General features: G+C 44.4%; 6 protein-coding genes across 6 annotated transcripts; 4 read left to right on the top strand and 2 right to left on the bottom strand.

The window, feature by feature from the left end:
* Positions 1-9: 9 nt before the first annotated feature.
* On the top strand, positions 10-953 carry LACBIDRAFT_304480 (uncharacterized protein; the record flags this gene model as incomplete). The annotated part of the gene is made up of 4 exons (XM_001884915.1): positions 10-216; positions 274-425; positions 477-540; positions 597-953. 4 exons carry the CDS (start codon positions 10-12, stop codon positions 951-953), a joined length of 780 nt encoding a protein of 259 aa, XP_001884950.1.
* An 826-nt stretch (positions 954-1779) lies between these two features.
* LACBIDRAFT_304479 (uncharacterized protein) lies at positions 1780-2028 on the top strand (the record flags this gene model as incomplete). The annotated part of the gene is made up of 1 exon (XM_001884914.1): positions 1780-2028. The coding sequence occupies one exon, from the start codon at positions 1780-1782 to the stop codon at positions 2026-2028; it is 249 nt and encodes an 82-aa protein (XP_001884949.1).
* Positions 2029-2478: 450 nt separating this feature from the next.
* On the top strand, positions 2479-2896 carry LACBIDRAFT_304478 (uncharacterized protein; the record flags this gene model as incomplete). Its single annotated transcript, XM_001884913.1, has 2 exons — positions 2479-2791; positions 2844-2896. One exon carries the CDS (start codon positions 2479-2481, stop codon positions 2725-2727), a length of 249 nt encoding a protein of 82 aa, XP_001884948.1. The 3' UTR covers positions 2728-2791; positions 2844-2896.
* Positions 2897-3738: 842 nt separating this feature from the next.
* LACBIDRAFT_304477 (uncharacterized protein) lies at positions 3739-4037 on the bottom strand (the record flags this gene model as incomplete). The annotated part of the gene is made up of 2 exons (XM_001884819.1): positions 3739-3759; positions 3810-4037. The coding sequence occupies 2 exons, from the start codon at positions 4035-4037 to the stop codon at positions 3739-3741; spliced, it is 249 nt and encodes an 82-aa protein (XP_001884854.1).
* Positions 4038-8589: 4552 nt separating this feature from the next.
* LACBIDRAFT_304475 (uncharacterized protein) lies at positions 8590-9923 on the top strand (the record flags this gene model as incomplete). The annotated part of the gene is made up of 5 exons (XM_001884912.1): positions 8590-8686; positions 8738-8916; positions 8968-9047; positions 9102-9214; positions 9268-9923. The coding sequence occupies 5 exons, from the start codon at positions 8590-8592 to the stop codon at positions 9921-9923; spliced, it is 1125 nt and encodes a 374-aa protein (XP_001884947.1).
* A 1621-nt stretch (positions 9924-11544) lies between these two features.
* LACBIDRAFT_330557 (uncharacterized protein) lies at positions 11545-12857 on the bottom strand (the record flags this gene model as incomplete). Its single annotated transcript, XM_001884818.1, has 4 exons — positions 11545-11600; positions 11701-11955; positions 11991-12114; positions 12783-12857. The coding sequence occupies 4 exons, from the start codon at positions 12855-12857 to the stop codon at positions 11545-11547; spliced, it is 510 nt and encodes a 169-aa protein (XP_001884853.1).
* Positions 12858-18925: the final 6068 nt, after the last annotated feature.

Below are 18925 nucleotides of genomic sequence, written 5' to 3'. Positions count from 1 at the left end.
TGGCACGTGATGTTTACGTTCGCTCTCCACGCGTCACGCGGCAAGGTTGAGCACATCCGACATCACACAATGCGCCGCGCCCAAAGCGTCCGCCACTATGCACGACCCTCGCTCGCCCTCGCCGCCGACGATCTTGGCATGCTCCGCGAAGGCGATGAGTCCAACGAAGACGTGTTGAGGAAACAGTTATTGGATAAGGACAGGGAGAACGACAAAGCACGTTCTTTTTCAAGTTGCTTTTGCAATGCTAGACTCTGAACCTCCCTATGGCAGCTACGGACGCAGGTCCAGATTCTACAAGACCAACTAGCCCAACGACCACCACTGGAAACGATTCAGGAGCTCGATAGGGAGTACAAGAACTTGGAACTTCTACTTCAAGGAACGCAGCGGGAGAACGAGCGATGCATGGCTGAACTCGAAAGGTACGTGGCTTTCGCTCTGCGTCTTTACCTGTTCAATGATCGCCAACTCAGAGCCAAAACACGAGAAAAGATGCTTGAACGCGAGTTGACCAGATTGGCGGGGGAGAATTGGCAGGTACGCCGTCTAGATAGATATCCGTTGTCCATCAACAAGCTAACACCTACCCCAAGTCAAACCTTGAACTCGGCTCAACCGCATCTGTAATCCTTCCCGGGGGGCGCTCAAATATTCGACACGCCCGCTCGAACACTATCTCTTCCCCATCACCCACTCTAAATCTCACCCGAAACCAAGCAACGCCTTCCCCTGACAGGCCCAGATCCAGGATGAATCCACAACAAGAACAGCAACAAAACATGGCATCACCAACCCTGGCGCACATTGATCAAGTACGGATGCTGATCCTGGGTATGGAGCAGCGGCTGCAGGTGCGCGAGGAGAAGCTTGGGAAGGTGGTTGAGAGAGCTGAAGGGGAGGGGCGGAGGTTTGAGCAGTTGCGCACGGAGATATCGGTCACGGACGCTTGAGGCCGCGGGTGGCTGCTGGCTTGCGCTTGAGAAAACGACTTCGACATTGGAATTGTCCAGCTCCGCGCTGGATTGGCTTCAAAGGATGGATGGATGAATGAATAATGCTCGATAGTATGCACACTCCTCGGCTCATTTCTATTCCCTTCCCATTCCCCTAACCTAACACCTATGACATCCTCACTCCTATGTACAATATCATACTATCTCAATGTACCTATACCCTGGCACGCCATTTCACAAAACTTCTATCTTCCTCTTTTAAACCATCTCCCTTGTAACTTCATGATCACTTTTGAGGACAAACATCCAGTCCGTCTCCACAAAAATCCACCCGGGGATTGAATCTTCCTTCCATTAGGCCCGCTCACGGTAGCCGATTTTTTCATTTTAATTTTGGCCAACTTTGTGAGCTAAACTCACATCGATAGACCGGTGGGTAAAATGCAAACGAGAGCTATCCATTAGCAGCTCTAGTGGGAGAGGAAACAAGAAAGAATTGAAACCACTTCCGGGACCCATAGAACTCAACACGACCGTGAGCCGTACTCTTATGGGTCGCGAAGAATTACAACACGTCCACCGTCATTCTCGGCGCGTCGAATCCTGAGTAGGTTACTCACAACCTCAAGGCAGGTGATCCTGCAGTTGACGCCAGAGGTTTTGGAGAAGATTGATAAATTTTTTGAAAATCTGCCTGAGGCTCCTGCCAATGTACGTATCCCTTTATCTATTTGTTTTTCTAAACTTGAAGTTGACCCTGTGTGGTGCAAGTCGTTGTGGGCGACCGCTTTTGGATAAGTTGGGAGACTTTGACAGAGGCAGGATGTCTGGAAGAGTACGAGCAGTGAGAAAGCAACGGTTCAACGTTCAACGTTCAATGTCCATCCCTTACAGCCGTTTGCATAAGTCATTGAACACTTCGATTTTTTTTGCGTCGTCACGTGCCAACTTTCCCGTAGCCAAACAAATGATTGATCGAGTAGATAACGTTGAGATAATGCGCGCTCTACTGCACTCCTCTCCCTTTGCCCGCTCACTTTCGTCCATAATCGAGTCCCAGACTCCTACCTGAGCTACACTCACCTCGAACAAGGTATTTTCTATTTCCTGTCAACCTTGCTCTCACTTATCAAATCCGAAGCTGAGCCGAAAAATCAACGCGCATTGTACTGCCTCGTTCACCATCCTGAAGCCTTGCGTCCAGGTGCTCAATATATTTTATTTATCTGGTGACCGAGATGAAAAACACATTTCCGATAGGAAGGAACGTGTTCAGCTCGAGAAATGAGTATAAGAGGTGAGCTCTGAGTTCAATCGCTTCGCGCGTTATCTACTCGATCAATCATTTGTTTGGCTACGGGAAAGTTGGCACGTGACGACGCAAAAAAAATCGAAGTGTTCAATGACTTATGCAAACGGCTGTACCTTGGTATCGGGTTCGTACGCGATGGTTCACGGAGAAAGACGAACGTCTTGAACGCGACTCTGGCCACTACTGTGCGAGTCGGCCCGATAAAGGTAGATGAGCTACCACGAATACCTATTTCAGTTTGTTTCTAGATCATTGACGGACTGCACAGCTGAAGTCCAGCTTGGCGTCAGCACTGTGTCACGCGTCACGGCGCATCAATGCATCAAGCTCAAGTGTGACACTGCCGCGGTCCCGCGTCATTCTAGGACCCCGGGCAATGGTAGGGGAGGCCAGGTCACAATCCGGACGGATTTTGAAGAAAATTTGAAAAAGGCCAGGAGCCAATCCGGACAAAATTGACGAAATTTTCGAAACAGCCAGCGCCCTTGATCCAGACAAAAATTCCGCCTCACTGTGTAGCCAGGTGAGATGTTCAGACATATGTCAGCCGTGGTGAAGTGGCTCAGCGCCAGTAGTCACAGGTTCCAGAGTTTGTAAAGCTCTCATGTTCAAATCTCCTGCTGTACTAGTTTTCTCGAAAATTTTAGCTTGTCTGGATCTACGTGCTCTAAATATTTTATTTGGTACAAGGAGCCCTCTCAACAACAGGGCTCTATCCTCGAGCTCTTCCCTGATGAGTTGAATCGATTCCACACCCTACAAAAAACTGACAAGCAACTACAAGTGACATTAGTGATGTGCAAGGGTATGGGAACCCTTAAGGGTACGTGGGTAAGGGTACAGTGGGTGAGGGTAGAGGTAGCAACATTGAACCCTCAGCCAAACCCTAACCCTCACCACGGGTTAGGGTTACCCGCCTAATTCCGAAAGGGTAGAGCTTAGGATTTAGCATGTCCAAACAACATGAACAGGTCTCAAAATGACATGTTGAAAGGCAAGTTGAATTGAGAAAAGATGGGGGTGTCGGCTTGAAGGCAAGTTGAATTGAGAAAAGATGGGAGCATCGGCTTGAAGGCAAGTTGAATTGAGAAAAGATGGGAGCATCAGCTTGAAGGCAAGTTGAATTGAGAAAAGATGGGAGCATCGGCTTGAAGGCAAGTTGAATTGAGAAAAGATGGGAGCATCGGCTTGAAGGCAAGTTGAATTGAGAAAAGATGGGAGCGTCGGCTTGAAGGCAAGTTGAAATGAGAAAAGATGGGGGCGTCGCCTCGACTTAACTTCGTAATCATTCATGTACAGATCCGGTAGACTATATACTGGAAATTGACTCTTGTGGAGCAGCAAATGCTTGTCCGACATTATAAACACGATACCTACATATTTCACTGCTCCACAATACATTCTGCCGGCCTTTTAACACGCAAAACCATCCTTTTCTTCCATCGCGAGGAGCCTGGCCCAACCTAGTTTTCAGAGTAAGTAGCCGAAGTCCTATAAATATCAGGTAAGTTATGAGCATTTATCTAAGAAATGGCACCTACCCATAGTAAACCAATTCCTGAGCAACGTCCTCTCGGCGTTCGCAAACGCTTCCTCGCTGCCAGCCTTGCCTCCACCGACAATGTCGACCCTGCTGCTGTTAAACGGCGAAAGCTCGAAGAGGACGCAGCCGCGTTGCGCCGACAGCAACAGCCATCAGTCGAGCTTGTGGTCGACGACGACGACGACCTCCCTTCCAATTCACTACCATGGAATGCATCACGAATCATGGAGGCCGCTGACGGAAGCGACAACGACGATGTTGAGATGGTTGACGACGACCTCGACGACTTGCCTAGCCTGATCCCTGTAGACTCCAGTGAGTGTGGGGATGAAGACCATGACGGCGATGACGACGATGAGGAGGAGGAGGAGGGGGAGACCGCCGAGGCAGAACTAGGTAAGTTTTCTATTGAACTCAAGTGTCATTGACAAATACTCACCAAATTTTGCCAGCGCGTCTCATCGAGGATTGGACCTCGCCCATCTACGCTTTCTTTGGCCCAATCCCAGACATCACCTACAATGCCGAAGGCCGTCGCGCTCATGAGTTCCGCTGCTCAGCAGGTGTTTGTAAGGGTAAAGGCACCAACAAGCGAATTGTTCGGCGTTACCTCGATACGTTGGACCGGACATCGAGCAGTAACCTCAAACGTCATGCGATCCTTTGCTGGGGAGGAGACACTGTCGCTAAAGCCTTGGATGCAAAGGTTGACATCGAGTCAGCTCGCAAAACTCTTGGCGGGCTTCAGGACGGCTCAATCACGGCAGCATTTGAGTGCAAGGGGAAAGGAAAAGTATCGTACTCACATCGCCAACACACCAAAGCGGAGACTCGGTAAGAGAGATAGCATGTTCAAGTTATTCATCCTCTGACAATGACCTGATAGGGCCGAGATTGTTCGCTGGGTATCTGAAAGCATGCGCCCATTCAGCATCGTTGAGGACCGAGGATTTCGCTGCCTCATGAAAATGGGGAGGCCAGAGTATTACTTACCGTCTTGTTCAACTGTTTCCCGTGATGTCAAGGAAGTGTTTATGAAGGTGCGAAAGAGGATTGCTAAAATGCTTCAGGTCAGTAATGAGTAGCATTTAAAAATGACATAACAGACACTCACCTTGAATTAGGGGCACGACGGCAAGATAAGCTTTGGAACGGACGCTTGGACGTCACCGAATTCCAAGGCGTACATCGCCGTTACTGCCCACTTCGATCGGAATGGCATTCCTTTTTCTATGCTTCTTGATCTTGTCGAGGTTGCCCAGTCGCATTCGGGATTGAACCTTGCTGCTGCATTTGCTAAAGTTCTAGATGATTTTGGAATTTCAGATAAGGTCAGTTCAAATTTGTTTTACATCAGTTTCAGTGACTCACTGTTCTGCAGGTACTCAGCATTACTTGCGACAATGCCGCGCCAAATGATACAATGATCGACGAGCTTTCCAAGCTCTTGGACGACTTTCCTGGTGCAGCAAACCATACTCGGTGCTTCACACACATCCTTAACCTCGTCGCTAAGAGTATCTTGAAGCAGTTCGACCTTCCGAAGGCTGAAGCAGATGATGCTCTTGATGCCGCGACGCAAGCCCTTGCTGATCTTGCTGTAGATATTGAAGTTGAAGAGGAGCTGATGGGAAATGATTTAGTGGAGGATGACGAGGACGATGACAGCAGTGAAGGACTTGCTGATATTCGAGGTGAGATGTCCGCAGAAGAGGTTGTAGAACTCGACGAGAGCTTACGGCCAGTGCGTTTGGTCTTGGTGAAAGTAAATTCAGTCTCCGATTCAATCTAGTGTAAACACTAAATTCACGTTTGACTTGTTCTCATCACACCAGCTCCGTAAACTCGCCTTCGCCGTCAAGAATTCGACAACGATCATTCTACCACAATGGTTCTCGATTCTCAAGCAACATGCAGAGGTGAGCATAGCAGCCAAACAAAAACCTCTCTCACTTCGGATGATGCCTCGGGATGTCGCTACACGATGGAATTCAACATTCGACATGCTCGAGTTCGCGCTCTTATACCGCAAGCCACTCGACGAATTGACTGGTATCCGTGAGATGAAGCTTCGGTCATATGAGCTCTCAGAGATGGAGTGGACGATTGCCGAAAAGCTTTCAGGTGTTTTAAAAGTACGTCGCTTCGCTTATTCACAGTTTGTTACTCAAAACTTCTCTAGATCTTCAAGCAGGCGACCCTCTTTTTCTCGGCTCAAACACCAAACCTCTTGAAAGTCATCCCTGCTATGGACTACATTGATAAGCACCTTGCCTCTGGTGCACTCAATACGACATATCTCCCCTCAATCCGGGCTTCCATGCTAATTGGGAAGAGGTTGCTAAACAAGTATTACAATATGACGGATTATTCGGAAGTATATCGTATTGCAATGGGTAAGCTCAACTTTCTCTACTCTCAAGACTTGCAACTAATGTCCGTCTACTCAGTGCTCGATCCAAAGCGCAAACTCGACTATTTCCGATCGGCTGGATGGGAAGAAGAATGGATTGAGACTGCGCGTGAGATCGTTGAAGAGGAATTCGATAGAGGATACGCAGGCATGTCTCCTGAGTTGGAGGAACCAGAAGCAGCATCGGTACGTCACATATAGTTCTAACTACATTATAATTGAAACGAAGTCTCTTAGGCACCTATTTCACAATCGGAGAACATCTTCGTCGACTTGCTGTCCTGTTCAAGTTCGGCGCCTGTCAATGAGGAGCTTCGGAGCGAGCTGGCACAATACCTGAGCACGGGACCCGAGAAGGTCAAAGACGCACTTCTCTGGTGGGTTGAAAAGCGCGCTGTCTACCCTTGCTTATCTCGGATGGCGCGGAACTATCTATCTATTCCTGGTATGTCAAATTTGCATGCCAGTTTGTCATAGGCCTCACCCTCGTTTAGCCACCTCTACCGATGTTGAACGTGTCTTCAGCAAGGGCCGGCTCGTTCTATCTCACATCCGTAATCGACTCAGCATCGCATCAACTTGCGCGTTGATGTGTCTTGGGGCTTGGAGTAAGTTGGGCCTTGTCCGTGATGCTGACATTAAGGCTGCAGCCAGCCTTCCAGACGTCGTAGGAGAAGAAGACGAGTTGAGGTTTGGGTGGGATTATATTACATATGATTAGGTAGTCTTGCAGAAAGTCTAGCTAGCTTGTACCCCATGTTCGCATTTTATTTGACCCTTGCGTCCACCCGTTGTGGGTTTCTAACCCTTCAAACCCTGTGCAAACCCTCACCCCTACCCTCAAAATACCCTCACCCATGGAAAGGGTACGGGTTTGCGTGGGGTCAGGGTAAAGGTAAGTGTGGAAACACCCGCGGGTAACCCGCGCCCATCACTAAGTGACATTGAACTTGAAGCTCTTGCAGAAGCACTAGTGTAAAAATTACACTAGTTTATGTGCTACTAGATACCAGGTTGAATACAAGCAGCCTATCTATTGTAGTCATTGCCTTTTGGTGTTATTACAATGCTTGGTACCTCATTTCCTCAATTTCTGAAATCCCAAGCCTCATCTGTGGTGATTTTAGGCCAGATACAGTCTATCCAGACAAATTTTGGGGAAAAATAGGCTAGATACTGATGTCTGGACAAATTTCAGGAAATTTTGGCAAGGCCAGGTGCAATCCAGACAAATTGGCTCAACCTCTGTCTGGACGAAAGGTGCTTTTTCAGGATCAGGCCTCTCCTACCATTAGGGGGTTTCACAGTAGGCCAACTTAGGTCCCAACTTAATCCCCAACTTGGTGAGCAACTTTTGCCAAGTTGGAAGGACAAAGTTTAACCAACTTCATCAAGTTGGGATGCAAATCGTGGTCCCGACGCCGATTTGCAGCCAACTTTGATCCCAACTTGGTGCCCAACTTCACCTTGCAACTTCCCACATGTCCAAAATAGGCAGAAATCTGCATTCGGAATCCCTTCCGAGCCCAAATCAGCCCAAGTTCATGTTTTCTGCAGTTCAAGGTGTTTCACGGTAAAGTTGGCCAACTTCCCCTTCAACTTTGTTGAAGTTGGCCCACAAGTTGGAATGAAAGTTGGGACCTAAGTTGGCCTACTGTGAAACCCCCTATTGCCCAGGGTCCTGTCATTCTCTTCCTATGAGCAGGTTCGCCCATTCCTCACTAATTTTGGCCCAATTTTCCAGAATTGTAAGTTGAGAGCAAAATCTTTGGAATACAGATTTTACTCATTGCTGACACCTCAGACAATTGGTTTGCAGCTGCTATAAAGTGCCAGAGGAGGGCAGAGATCAAGGCTTCAAGAACAGCTTCTCTAGACATATCCTGTGTTTTGAATCTTCCCATTGAACTTCTACTTGAGGTCTGTAATGACGCCTCAGAATCTCGCCTTGATCAATAGATTGATGAGCCACATGCCAACCTAGATCTTTGAATTTCTTCATCCTATTGACCTTTATTCCCTTATACACTCAACTAAGAGGCTGAGGAGTGTGCTCTTGGATCAGAAGGCGTCATCTGTGTGGGAGGAAGTGTTCAAGAGGTGTTCTGATGTTCTCCCGCCTTATCCTATGGACATCTCTGAACTGCAATGGGCTTCAATGCTGTTTGGCCCAGCCACTTGTGATGTAGGCTGTTTCACTATAATGTATAAAAAGACTCATTGTTGGGACAGTATTACAGGCAGAAGGGCACCATGATTGATTTCCATTTTTGAAGCTACTTTTGCCAGTTCTGTATGGGGAGCAGATGATAATGAGTGATGTCTCCAACTAACTTGGAGGTGCTTTTCAAACACACAGAATGATATGTATGTTGAGAAGTCTAGCATTGACGTGAATGGCCTCGGGATCGGAGACAATGTAGGAACATTCTGGAAATGCATCCCTCATTCTTATCAGCCAGGTGTCTTTCCTTCTATTTCATAAGTGATCACAGATTAACTGCTGAAATTAGATGTAAGATTTTACCCAAATGGTTTGGACTATGACAAGGAGCCAAGTTATCTGAGGTTGGATATCAGCAAGATGACTTTGCACTTCAACATGGGGATATCTTCTGGCATCCCCGGTGCATCCCTAGAATTTGAGGAATTCAAATCCTTGAAAATTGCCAACACAATACGTGGCTTTGAGGTGATGTATGGCATTCCCCATCAGATGCACTCTGCTGATGTCTATGGACAGGAATCAGAGATCACCAATGAATTTATGGTTGAGATCGGCAATCAGCTTATGGAAGATGACATTAAGCAATTGATTGAACAGTATTTCATCTGACATTTATCATTGGAGATATCAAGGACTGACCTTTGTATTAGCCATTCTTCTGTCCTTCTACGACACAGCCATGATCAAGTGGATCTAGATGCTACATTAGGACAGCTTCTTGATCATTATTTATACAGAGAAAAATTTAAATTTAACTGTCGTTGTAAGCTCAAGCTTCTCCTCTTGCAACATATTCTATCTGAAATTTGGATTCAGCTTACAAGCAGCTTGCTCTTGAACTGCTGCAAACTTCCGAAGCCCACAAGATCTATAGACTGGAAAGACAGCAATGGTCTTTGACCTTGCAAAGGCAGAAGTTAGTGGGTGATTGGTATCACACTCATCAAAAGACACTTCCCCCAACATCGTGGCCAAATTTGCCAAAGGTGGAAGCAATCTATAAGTGCGAGCCATTTGCAGCTTTCATTGCCTCAGAATCAAATGAAGTTGGAGAGCTTCCAAAGGAACTAGTACAAAGTCACCTGGCACCTTTCCTCGATTCTTGGATGCAGGTGCATGAACATAACATGTCTGCCAGGCTAGAATCTCTGTATGAGAATTTGGACCTTGCTGTAAATGTCTTCATCTGTGCTTCTTGTGAAGATGACAGGATCGGATGCCCCCCTTTGGTCTTGATTGGCTTGAAAGACCTTCGTTCTCATTTTAAATGCATTGATTCACAGTTCGACTTTCAATTTAGTGCTGCGGGCAGAGCCAACACACTCATGTTAGTTGATCTTCTAGGTATGGATCTGAAAACAGTGACTGTCAATGATCTGGACACAAGAGATGCACAAATTTTCTGTGAGGGATGCAATGTTTCTTGGAACTCAGGAGTTGCTCGCCAGGCCTTGATGTGGAGGGATGTGTAAGTCATGCAATGTTCATGCAAGGGGGGTCCAGGATTTGAAAATGCCATATTGGGATGGTTAGTTAGTCCAGCCGACAGGCTGTTTAAAAAAAATTGACCTCCCATCCGAACGGCCTGGAAACACCCTGAAACAGTTCAAAATGTTGATGGAGAAGCCTCCAGAGATCAAAGAGCCAGTATGTTGCATAGAAATATAGTATTTCAGTGAGTGGTTGTTACATAACCTTTCATGGGAACATTTTATCATATTATAAAACGACAAGGCACTTTCCCATGGGGGACAAAGATGATATTTGATTGGCTAGACAACTTTGATGATGTCTTCCTCTCATGGATGCTATATTGTCCATCTGCTATCATGACGGCCATTCACACCACCTTTTTCATTCACCATTTTCCACCACTGTTGATGCTATTCTGCCCTGTTTACTTACTCTGACTTGCTGTGTAGGTACCAATTCAAACAGAGCTTTTTTACTCCCTCCTGTTTTGTGGCTTTGACTTACACAGAAGGCCTGATGCTTGCCAGATCAACACTGCTCAATAGACCGCCCTGCCCCTGCTGAATCTACCTTGAAATTCAGCTGGCAGTACACAAATTCAGTAATTTCTCGAGAATTCTTGAAACTTCAGCATCCTGCAATCACGGTCATGATCCTGACATGCTCAAGGTATGCACTTTGCCAATGGGTTCGAAAATTGTTGTCGAACTTGAAGATCATCATGTATGTAGCAATTCTTCTTCTCAATATGTATATCTGACCATTGACAGTCTGATAATATTCTAAATACTCCACAACGACACCGACAGTGGACACAGCAAGCTCTTCGTGACAGTCCCAACCACTGACTGGTCCAGAATGTGGACCAAAGTCCTCGGTGTCGCCACCCTTCTTCAAGACCTGATGCCCTAAGTCCTCGACCAGGATACATTGAGAGGACCAGAGTGGATTGCCATTGCGCTAATCAAGCTGCTCGCAATTCTGAGCTACTCAACGCGCCGAGAAGCTCTCTGGGTATGCAGCAAACTGCGATCAATACCAGGCAACATTCGACATGGATATTTCATAGTAACGGGCCCCGTCAAGTCCGGTTCTAAAAGCAAGCCTACTGCCTCTTTCACTTGCACTGTGCTTGACTCTCCTTCGTATGAATAGTTTGGCAAGCTTGTGCCATATGCGAAGTGGTATGTGTTTGTCACAGGTTTTCTTGCCAATGCAATTGTTGCCAGTGATTCCAAGCCAAGGAAAGTCAAGAAGTTCATTGTGGAAGTTGATAATGTAGTATTCTGTCCTATGGGATCTGCAGCGGTTTTGACATTGACAAATGACTTAGATTAGAAAGTGAGCTTCTTTATTTTTGAGATTTGCCTTTATGAATTTGTGTAGCTCCCTTGAAAACCCTGTGTGCCTCTGCAGAGGACTTTTGAGCTACAATCAGAAGGCATCTGATGATCTGAATCACCGACACTAATGCCAGCAACTCCAACACCAGCACAGGCTACCAGAGCAGCCAAACACAAGAGGGTTGAGTTAGAGAGTTCTGCTAATTTCTTCACTGATGAGAATGTGCCACCCTCTTGAAGTTCTTAATAGCCTCCACCTTATGGATACTTTGTTACTCTAATACTTTGGTCCTGCATTGATCTGCTCAGAGATGTATTCAATTCTTTTATAATCTGGACAAATTCAGGAATTCAAATTGGTGAATGTTTGAACTTTCAAAAGGAAAGCCCCATGCAAAGCACAGGTCACAGCTAGTTGATATTGTATACTAACACAGAAATCTTGATAACAAGGAATCTTGACTGGTGGCACATTCAATTAATGGCAACACTCCACCAGTGGTGGTAGGGGCCGGACAACAATTGACATCCCTGCACATTCTTAGTCTACCGATAACAAGAGTGACTTGGGGGATGACGAGAGTGGTGATGACGATGTTGATGGTGGCAAAGGTGACACTAAGGGGGAAGGGAATCTGCTGACCGATGGTAAAGAAAGTTCCTATGTGATATTGAAGTTTGAAATCACCTACAGCAGCCCACTTAACACAGATATCAACTCACTGTTTTGCAAGTACCAGACACTGAGCTGGCAGATAGCCTGGTGGTCAGTGTTGGGAGTTTGGCAACCAGGCAATGTAACCACGGTTGATGCAGTTGTCGAGACACCAACTGGTGTTGATTCAGTCTACAAAGGATCTGTCAGTGTCGCAACAGAGACCAAAACTGGGCATGACACCCATACAGTGGCAATCAAAAGTATTGCACAGCCACCACATGATCAAGTCGCATCAATCTCCTGGTTGGATTCATGCTTTAATCTCAAGTAAAATGAGTGCTTGGGGTACATTAAAGTGTAATACATATAATCGAATCAAGTTACACATATATGAATTAGATCTAGCCATAATACATGCATTTTACTGCTGAAAACCATGTGCAATACTTTTGCTCAGGTGTCTCAGAAACACATGGTACCTCATTATAAAAAATCTAGCAAAGTATGGACTGAAAAAACAGCTCAGACATCTTTTCACAATCATGGTCTATACTTCCCCAACAAAAGTTGCCAGAATTGTTGATCTCAAGAAGCTTTCCATGGACGACAATGACATTGCCCAAAGAATTGGTATTCATCACACAACTGTCACCCATATACTGAAGCACTTCAAAAAATCAGCTGATCCTTACTATGTTAATCCAAAGACAGGCTGGCCATGTAAATTAGATGCCTGTGATGTCCGAGTTGCAGCCCGGATGCTTGCAAAATGTGAAGCTGCAAATGCTACTGAGGTTGTTAAGAAAGCCTTCCCTGCTGTCTCTCGCCACACACTCTCATGCAATCTCTGGGCTTACGGACTTGTCTGTTGTGTTCGTAGGTCCCTCTAGGCTTTGGCACATGCAGGCTGGACTGTTGAGGATTGGAAGCATGTTGGATTTTTTGACAAGTCCAAATTCCTTCTTTTCAAATCAGATGGCTGCCAATATGCATGGTTTCAACCTGGACAGGCCCTAGATGATTGCTTTATTAAGAAAACTATTAAACATGGCACAGGAAACCTCATGGTGTGGGGGATGATTACTGCTAAGGGTATGGGACACCTTCATCGGATCGACGGAATTATGTGCGGCCCGGACTATGTGGAAATTCTTGATAAACAATTTCTCAGTAGTATTAAGGACCTAAAAATAAGGCGTACAGGGAAGGAGGGGTTGATTTTTCAGCAGGACAACAATCCCAAACACAGATCCAAGGTAGCTCAGGAGTGGTTTGCATGAAAAAATGTCAAGCAACTCCCATGGCTGCCATCTAGCCCAGATATGAATATCATTGAGCATGTCTGGGATCAGTTGGATGCCTTAGTTCATGCTCGCAACCCATTGCCGACAAACAAGGAGGAGTTATGGGTAGCACTTCAGGAGGAATGGGCAAATTTTCCACAGAAGGCCCTCAACACTCTCTATGAGAGTATGCCTCGTTGCATTGCTGCATTAATGATGGCTCGGGGTGGCGCTACAAAGTACTGAAGGCCAGTAAGAAATTGCTTCTTTGGTTCTCCCGCAATCACTTAATCTCACGTCGGACAGCCTGTGAGCAAAAGAATTGCACAGCGCTTTGATTCGTTCTCATGGCTTTGACATCGGCAGGACCACTAATTACTATTATTGAGACTACCACATTATTTTGTACTTTTCTGGCTGCAGTATAGTTGTTTTCTTATCTTAATTGAGTGCATTTTACGATCAGTAGGCTAGATTTACAAGTGCATGTGGTGGCTGTGCAATACTTTTGATCGCCACTGTACGACAACCACTACTCAAACCGTCCTATCTCCCACATCCATCGAGGTTGAACATCAAACATCGAGGCTGCGCATGTCCCCAAGTGAAAGTTTATCAGTGAATGTGTATGTGGTGGCCCATTGACAGTGATGAGATGGACGACAAAGACAAATTGATCTGCGGCAAACAGAAGAGATGTGAAACAAGTTTGGTAAGTACGTCTACCAGCAATAGAGAACTTACACATTATTTAGTATCATCTTGTATGAGTGGGTATCAAGTGCAGAATTCAACGGTGGATCTGTGACTCGTGCAAGTACAGTGGAAACAAATGAAGGTGAGATGATGAGGTTTAGACATTATGATGTAATGTTTCCATATTTGGTAATATATTCCCACCCTAGTCAGTTAGTCCAGCCATCGAGGCCTTAAAAAAAAATTCAACCTGATAGGATTTATAAAAATCCTGGACCCCCCTTGTGTTCATGATACAGCTAATTAGATTTGGAAAGATTTCTCATGTGATTCAGAACACAGATTCCCACCTCTCCAGAACACCTTGGGCACTTCTCACAACAGAGGCTATGGAATGTATCAAAAGACATGAACAATCCTTCCTGAATCCAGAGCACCATGTCTGGTGTTGTAACTACTGTCCTGAGCACTACAATGATGCAATGACAAGGATGAACGCGCTTCGCCATGCCAAAGATGAGTACATATACATATATCTATTGCTGCAGGGGAAAAACTTTTGACATGCTGGGTTCTCAGGCATTCCATTGATCGCCCTCACATCGACACTGATTTAATATACAACAGGTGAAAATTCTCTACCTGCAAACCTATTTGTGTTGGACATGAACCATCAGAGAACTACCAATGTAGAAGCTGCCCAGATACGGTTAACCATCTCTGGAAGATTGGCCACTTGATAAACCATATACTTGACAAGTAACTTTGAGATGACCTACTCATTATTTTATGATTTATTGTCACTGAAATCAAAGACATCCTGAAATCAAACAACCAAGTCCATGTCATTGGAGTGGTTCAAATTGTAGAAAGGAGTGTTGGGACACTCTCAGTGGCCGCATGTCCGTAAAATGTGGAGGCAGAAAAGGGGAGGCCCAATTGAATGTATCTGGCACTGGTACTCTACAGAAAATTGTTGTGGCTTGGGGAAGGTTTGAGCCAATGCAATAATACATTTAGACCCCCTTTCTGGTACTCAAGTATTCCTTACCATCACTATAACATCACAATTCCGTGGTTGCTATTTCAAATCAATTTGGCCGGAGCCTATGTCAACAATAAAATAGACACTGGCATATCTAGAATTGATCTAGAGCGAGACTTATATGGGATGCCTTCACATGCCAGTTGATGTTCATCTTTGCTAGTAGCAGCTCAACAAAGATTCGGAAAACAAAAAGCGAAATCCTTGTCCTCAGTTCCAAGTTTGATATGCAGGCAAATGAAGACAAGATTCAATAGGGGACATGGATATAAATTCAGAGATCAAAGTGCCGGTGAGGGGTCTAAAAGTTAGCAAAATGCTACCATGTCATCAGGCGAAGGACTAAGAATTCAAAGACCTTGAAACTTGAACTTGAAGCAGGAGGTGCCAGCAAACGAAAGTGAGAGGCATGGTGAATAAGGGTCCTACTTTTGAAAGAGAAGAATGTTGCAAATTCTGGAGATAAGGCATATTTTTCGGAAGAGCAGATGTGGGAGAAGCAGAGAGCCAAAAATTTTGATCATGTGGGGTTATAGCAATTCAAATTTCTGGCAGAGTTCCCATGCCTGTGGGTGGTAGCAGCTGCTATGATTTCCACATTTAAAAATCATAGCAGCTGCTATCAAAATAATTCTGAGAATGGAAATCATATGATTTCTGTATTGAGAATTGCCTTAATTTGGTAAATAGTTCCCACACCCCTGTCTTGTCTTGTCCTTTGAATTTCCGATGTTTTTGACATCTTTCCCTCCACAATGTTGTGTACTGCATTATCCATTGTTACTAAAAATGCCATTTATCAATGGTAATTTTAGCTTGAGGAATGTCTCTAACTGCATGTTATGCAACCTGGCAGACAAATGTTGCGACACAATTCCAGCCTAGATCTCAATGCAAAGGAGTTGAAGCTCAAATTCATAAATCTGAAAAAGATACAGCTTCACAACCAGCCCAGCCCCCAATACCAGGAAAGCAACTAGCAGTCATTCTGCTGATCAAAACCAAGCAATGCTCTATAATATCCATCTACTACCTGTTGCAGGTATCTCCCAATGAGAATGATACATCGGGGCAGACTAGAAGTAGTCCAGTCCCAAGACTGCAAAAAGACTGCAACTGGACCAGACCAAGACTGCAAAAGACCAGACCTGTGGTCTTGGTCTTTCAGATTTGAGATCACAAGACCGCAAAAAGACCGGTTAACGTGAACCGGTCTTGTCGGTTAAGACTGGTCTTTTGTACCTACATAATAACCCTTCAAAACGCACCTAAGATCATATTTTTAGGCCAGAAACTGACAAAGATACATACAAAACTGTAAAATATTTCATGGAAATAGCAGATGTAGCTTAGTATTTTTGTATATACAGTTGAGTGCAAAAAGAATGAAGGTTGGTTCATTTTTCTGGTTCTTTCTAAGAATCTATTGTACCTCAAATGTATTTGTGTATTCTTTTACATTATGTAGTTGTGTTACACTTCCCTTGGTATGGACTAATTTCAGTGAAAGCTGGAGCCTTGAGAAGGTTTTTATTCTGGAGGCCATTTTTGGCATCTGAAAAAAAAATATGTGCTAACTGGGGAGGTAGCCAGAACATACCTCTGGTCAACTTGAATGAGCCTATCAAGGAATTAGTTAAAAATACTGAGCGGTTATGCTTGTAGAGCCTCCAGAAAATGGTCATTTTGTGCTATTTTGGTCATTTTTGGCCTGTTTTAGACAAAACAAGCCATTTTACAAAGCATCTACAGACCTAACCGCTCAGTATTTTTGACTGATTCTTTGATAGGCTCATTCAAGTTGACCAGAGGTATGTTCTGGCTACCTCCCCAGTTAGCACATATTTTTTTTTTCAGATGCCAAAAATGGCCTCCAGAATAAAAACCTTCTCAAGGCTCCAGCTTTCACTGAAATTAGTCCATACCAAGGGAAGTGTAACACAACTACATAATGTAAAAGAATACACAAATACATTTGAGGTACAATAGATTCTTAGAAAGAACCAGAAAAATGAACCAACCTTCATTCTTTTTGCACTCAACTGTACATCAATTCTCAACGTAATTTAACGTTCTTGCACTCGATTAGAAGCTACGAAGAATTTCAATAAACCTACTGACTCACTATTGCAAATGTTATCGCATATTTAGTCGAAAAACTGGTCTTGAACTGGTTGTAACCAGTTTGGACCAAGACTGGTCCAAAGACCAAAAAAGACTGCAGTCTTGGTCTTTTCTGGTCCTGGTCTGGTCTTTTGAGGTTTTAGGAATCGTGTGGACTGGTCTTGGTCTTGGTCTTTTTGTTTTGGGCCAAAAAACCGGACTGGACCAGACTTTCAAGCACTAGGACAGACACAAACACTAGATACCCAACAGAAAAATAGAAAATCAACACAGGATGTTGGTCTAAAATGTGGAGAAAGAATTGTTGGAACTGTGAAAAAGAAGGATGTGGAGGGATAATTAGGAAGGATCAGTGCACAAATGCCTGTGGTTCATGTGGTTGAAAGGATTGCAAAGGAAAGATGTTTTGGATTTGTTTTGGGGGGTCAGAATGCTAAAAAGTCCCCATGTTTTATTTTTCACCTTCAGAAGTATTATGCAAAAGTAATATAACAATCATTATACACTGGACACATGACAAGATAATCTGCACTGAAATACTCTAAAAATATCTTTTGAAAGTTCCTTATTTTTTTTCTGTTTTCTAGTAAGAAACATGTAATACATCTACAAAGATTGTTTTCAATAAATGAAGATTAAATACTTATAAAACATGTTAAAAACATATAGAAACTTCCAAAAGATATTTTTAGAGTATTCCAAGACAAATTATCTTGTCATGTGTCCAGTGATAGGCTGTGGTCATTTTTTGAAATTTTTATCAATCGCAAGCATACCAAGAAGTCTAGAAATCCCTCCTTTTTCTCTTTTTCTTTCCTTTTATACTCCCACAACCATGATAACCCAGCTGAATTTCTTGCTACCTACCATGACCAGTTACCACACCAGCATCACAACCTCTCAATTCCTACCTCAAATTTCTATTCCCCAATGTCAGTATCAACCAGTAAGAACAACGCGCATTCATCCTCTGTATGACTTCAAAGTGAATCAAACTGCATCAGGAAAATGGTCAAGACCTATGTAGGTCTATGTAGCCTATGTAGGAACTATAGCTTGATAGGTTCCCCCCTGATATATAGGTCACATAGATCAGTGAGTACCCTATGTAGGCCTGTGGTAGGTTGCCATAGGTACTGTATCTCCCCCCTTTTCTACAGAAAAGGTAACTTCACCTCGCTCACTGTAACCACCACCTATGCAATGAAGTGAAAACCCTGCTGGTTCAAATTGAATGAAATCTGATGAAAGTGAATCAATTCAATCTGAACAGCTGAAATCAGTTGACATTGGTCACAAATTCTTGGCAAAGCATGCCACACCTAAAGATAGATCTACCTTACAACCATACCCACTCATATCTGTCTGTATTGTATTCCTTTCAACAACCCTTTGTACAAGTAAGTGCACATGTGCAACGACATATGCAACACATCCTCTCTGTAAGATTTCCCATGCTAATCATCACGCCATCACAGACTTAAAAGAAAATTTCAGGCTTCTTGTTCACATTATTCCCTCTTCCATCTGCCCCCAGAATTCTTTTGCTAAGTCAAATGACTGCTCCTTTATCTGGCCACCAGGAAATCTGAAAAGCTGATTATGCGTCCAACAATTGTCTGAACTAGTCAAACACTATGGTGTGTCTCATCCTTGCAAATGTTGAGCTCATGCTAATTCCATCTCCCCCTACTCCTACCGCTAAGTCAAATGTCCGCTCCTTCATCTGGCCAACAAGCTGATCATGCATCCACCAGTTGTCTGAGGCCACCGACTTGGTCAAATACTTTTGGTGCATCTCATTCCTGCAAATGTTGAGCTCAAGCTGATTGAGAACCAAGACCAGTGGACA

This window comes from Laccaria bicolor, genomic scaffold (assembly GCF_000143565.1).
Source record: "Laccaria bicolor S238N-H82 LACBIscaffold_28 genomic scaffold, whole genome shotgun sequence".
Classification (NCBI taxonomy): Eukaryota; Fungi; Basidiomycota; class Agaricomycetes; order Agaricales; family Hydnangiaceae; genus Laccaria; species Laccaria bicolor.
Note: the sequence above shows the minus strand (reverse complement) of the source record. Positions and strands in the feature narration are given on the sequence as shown.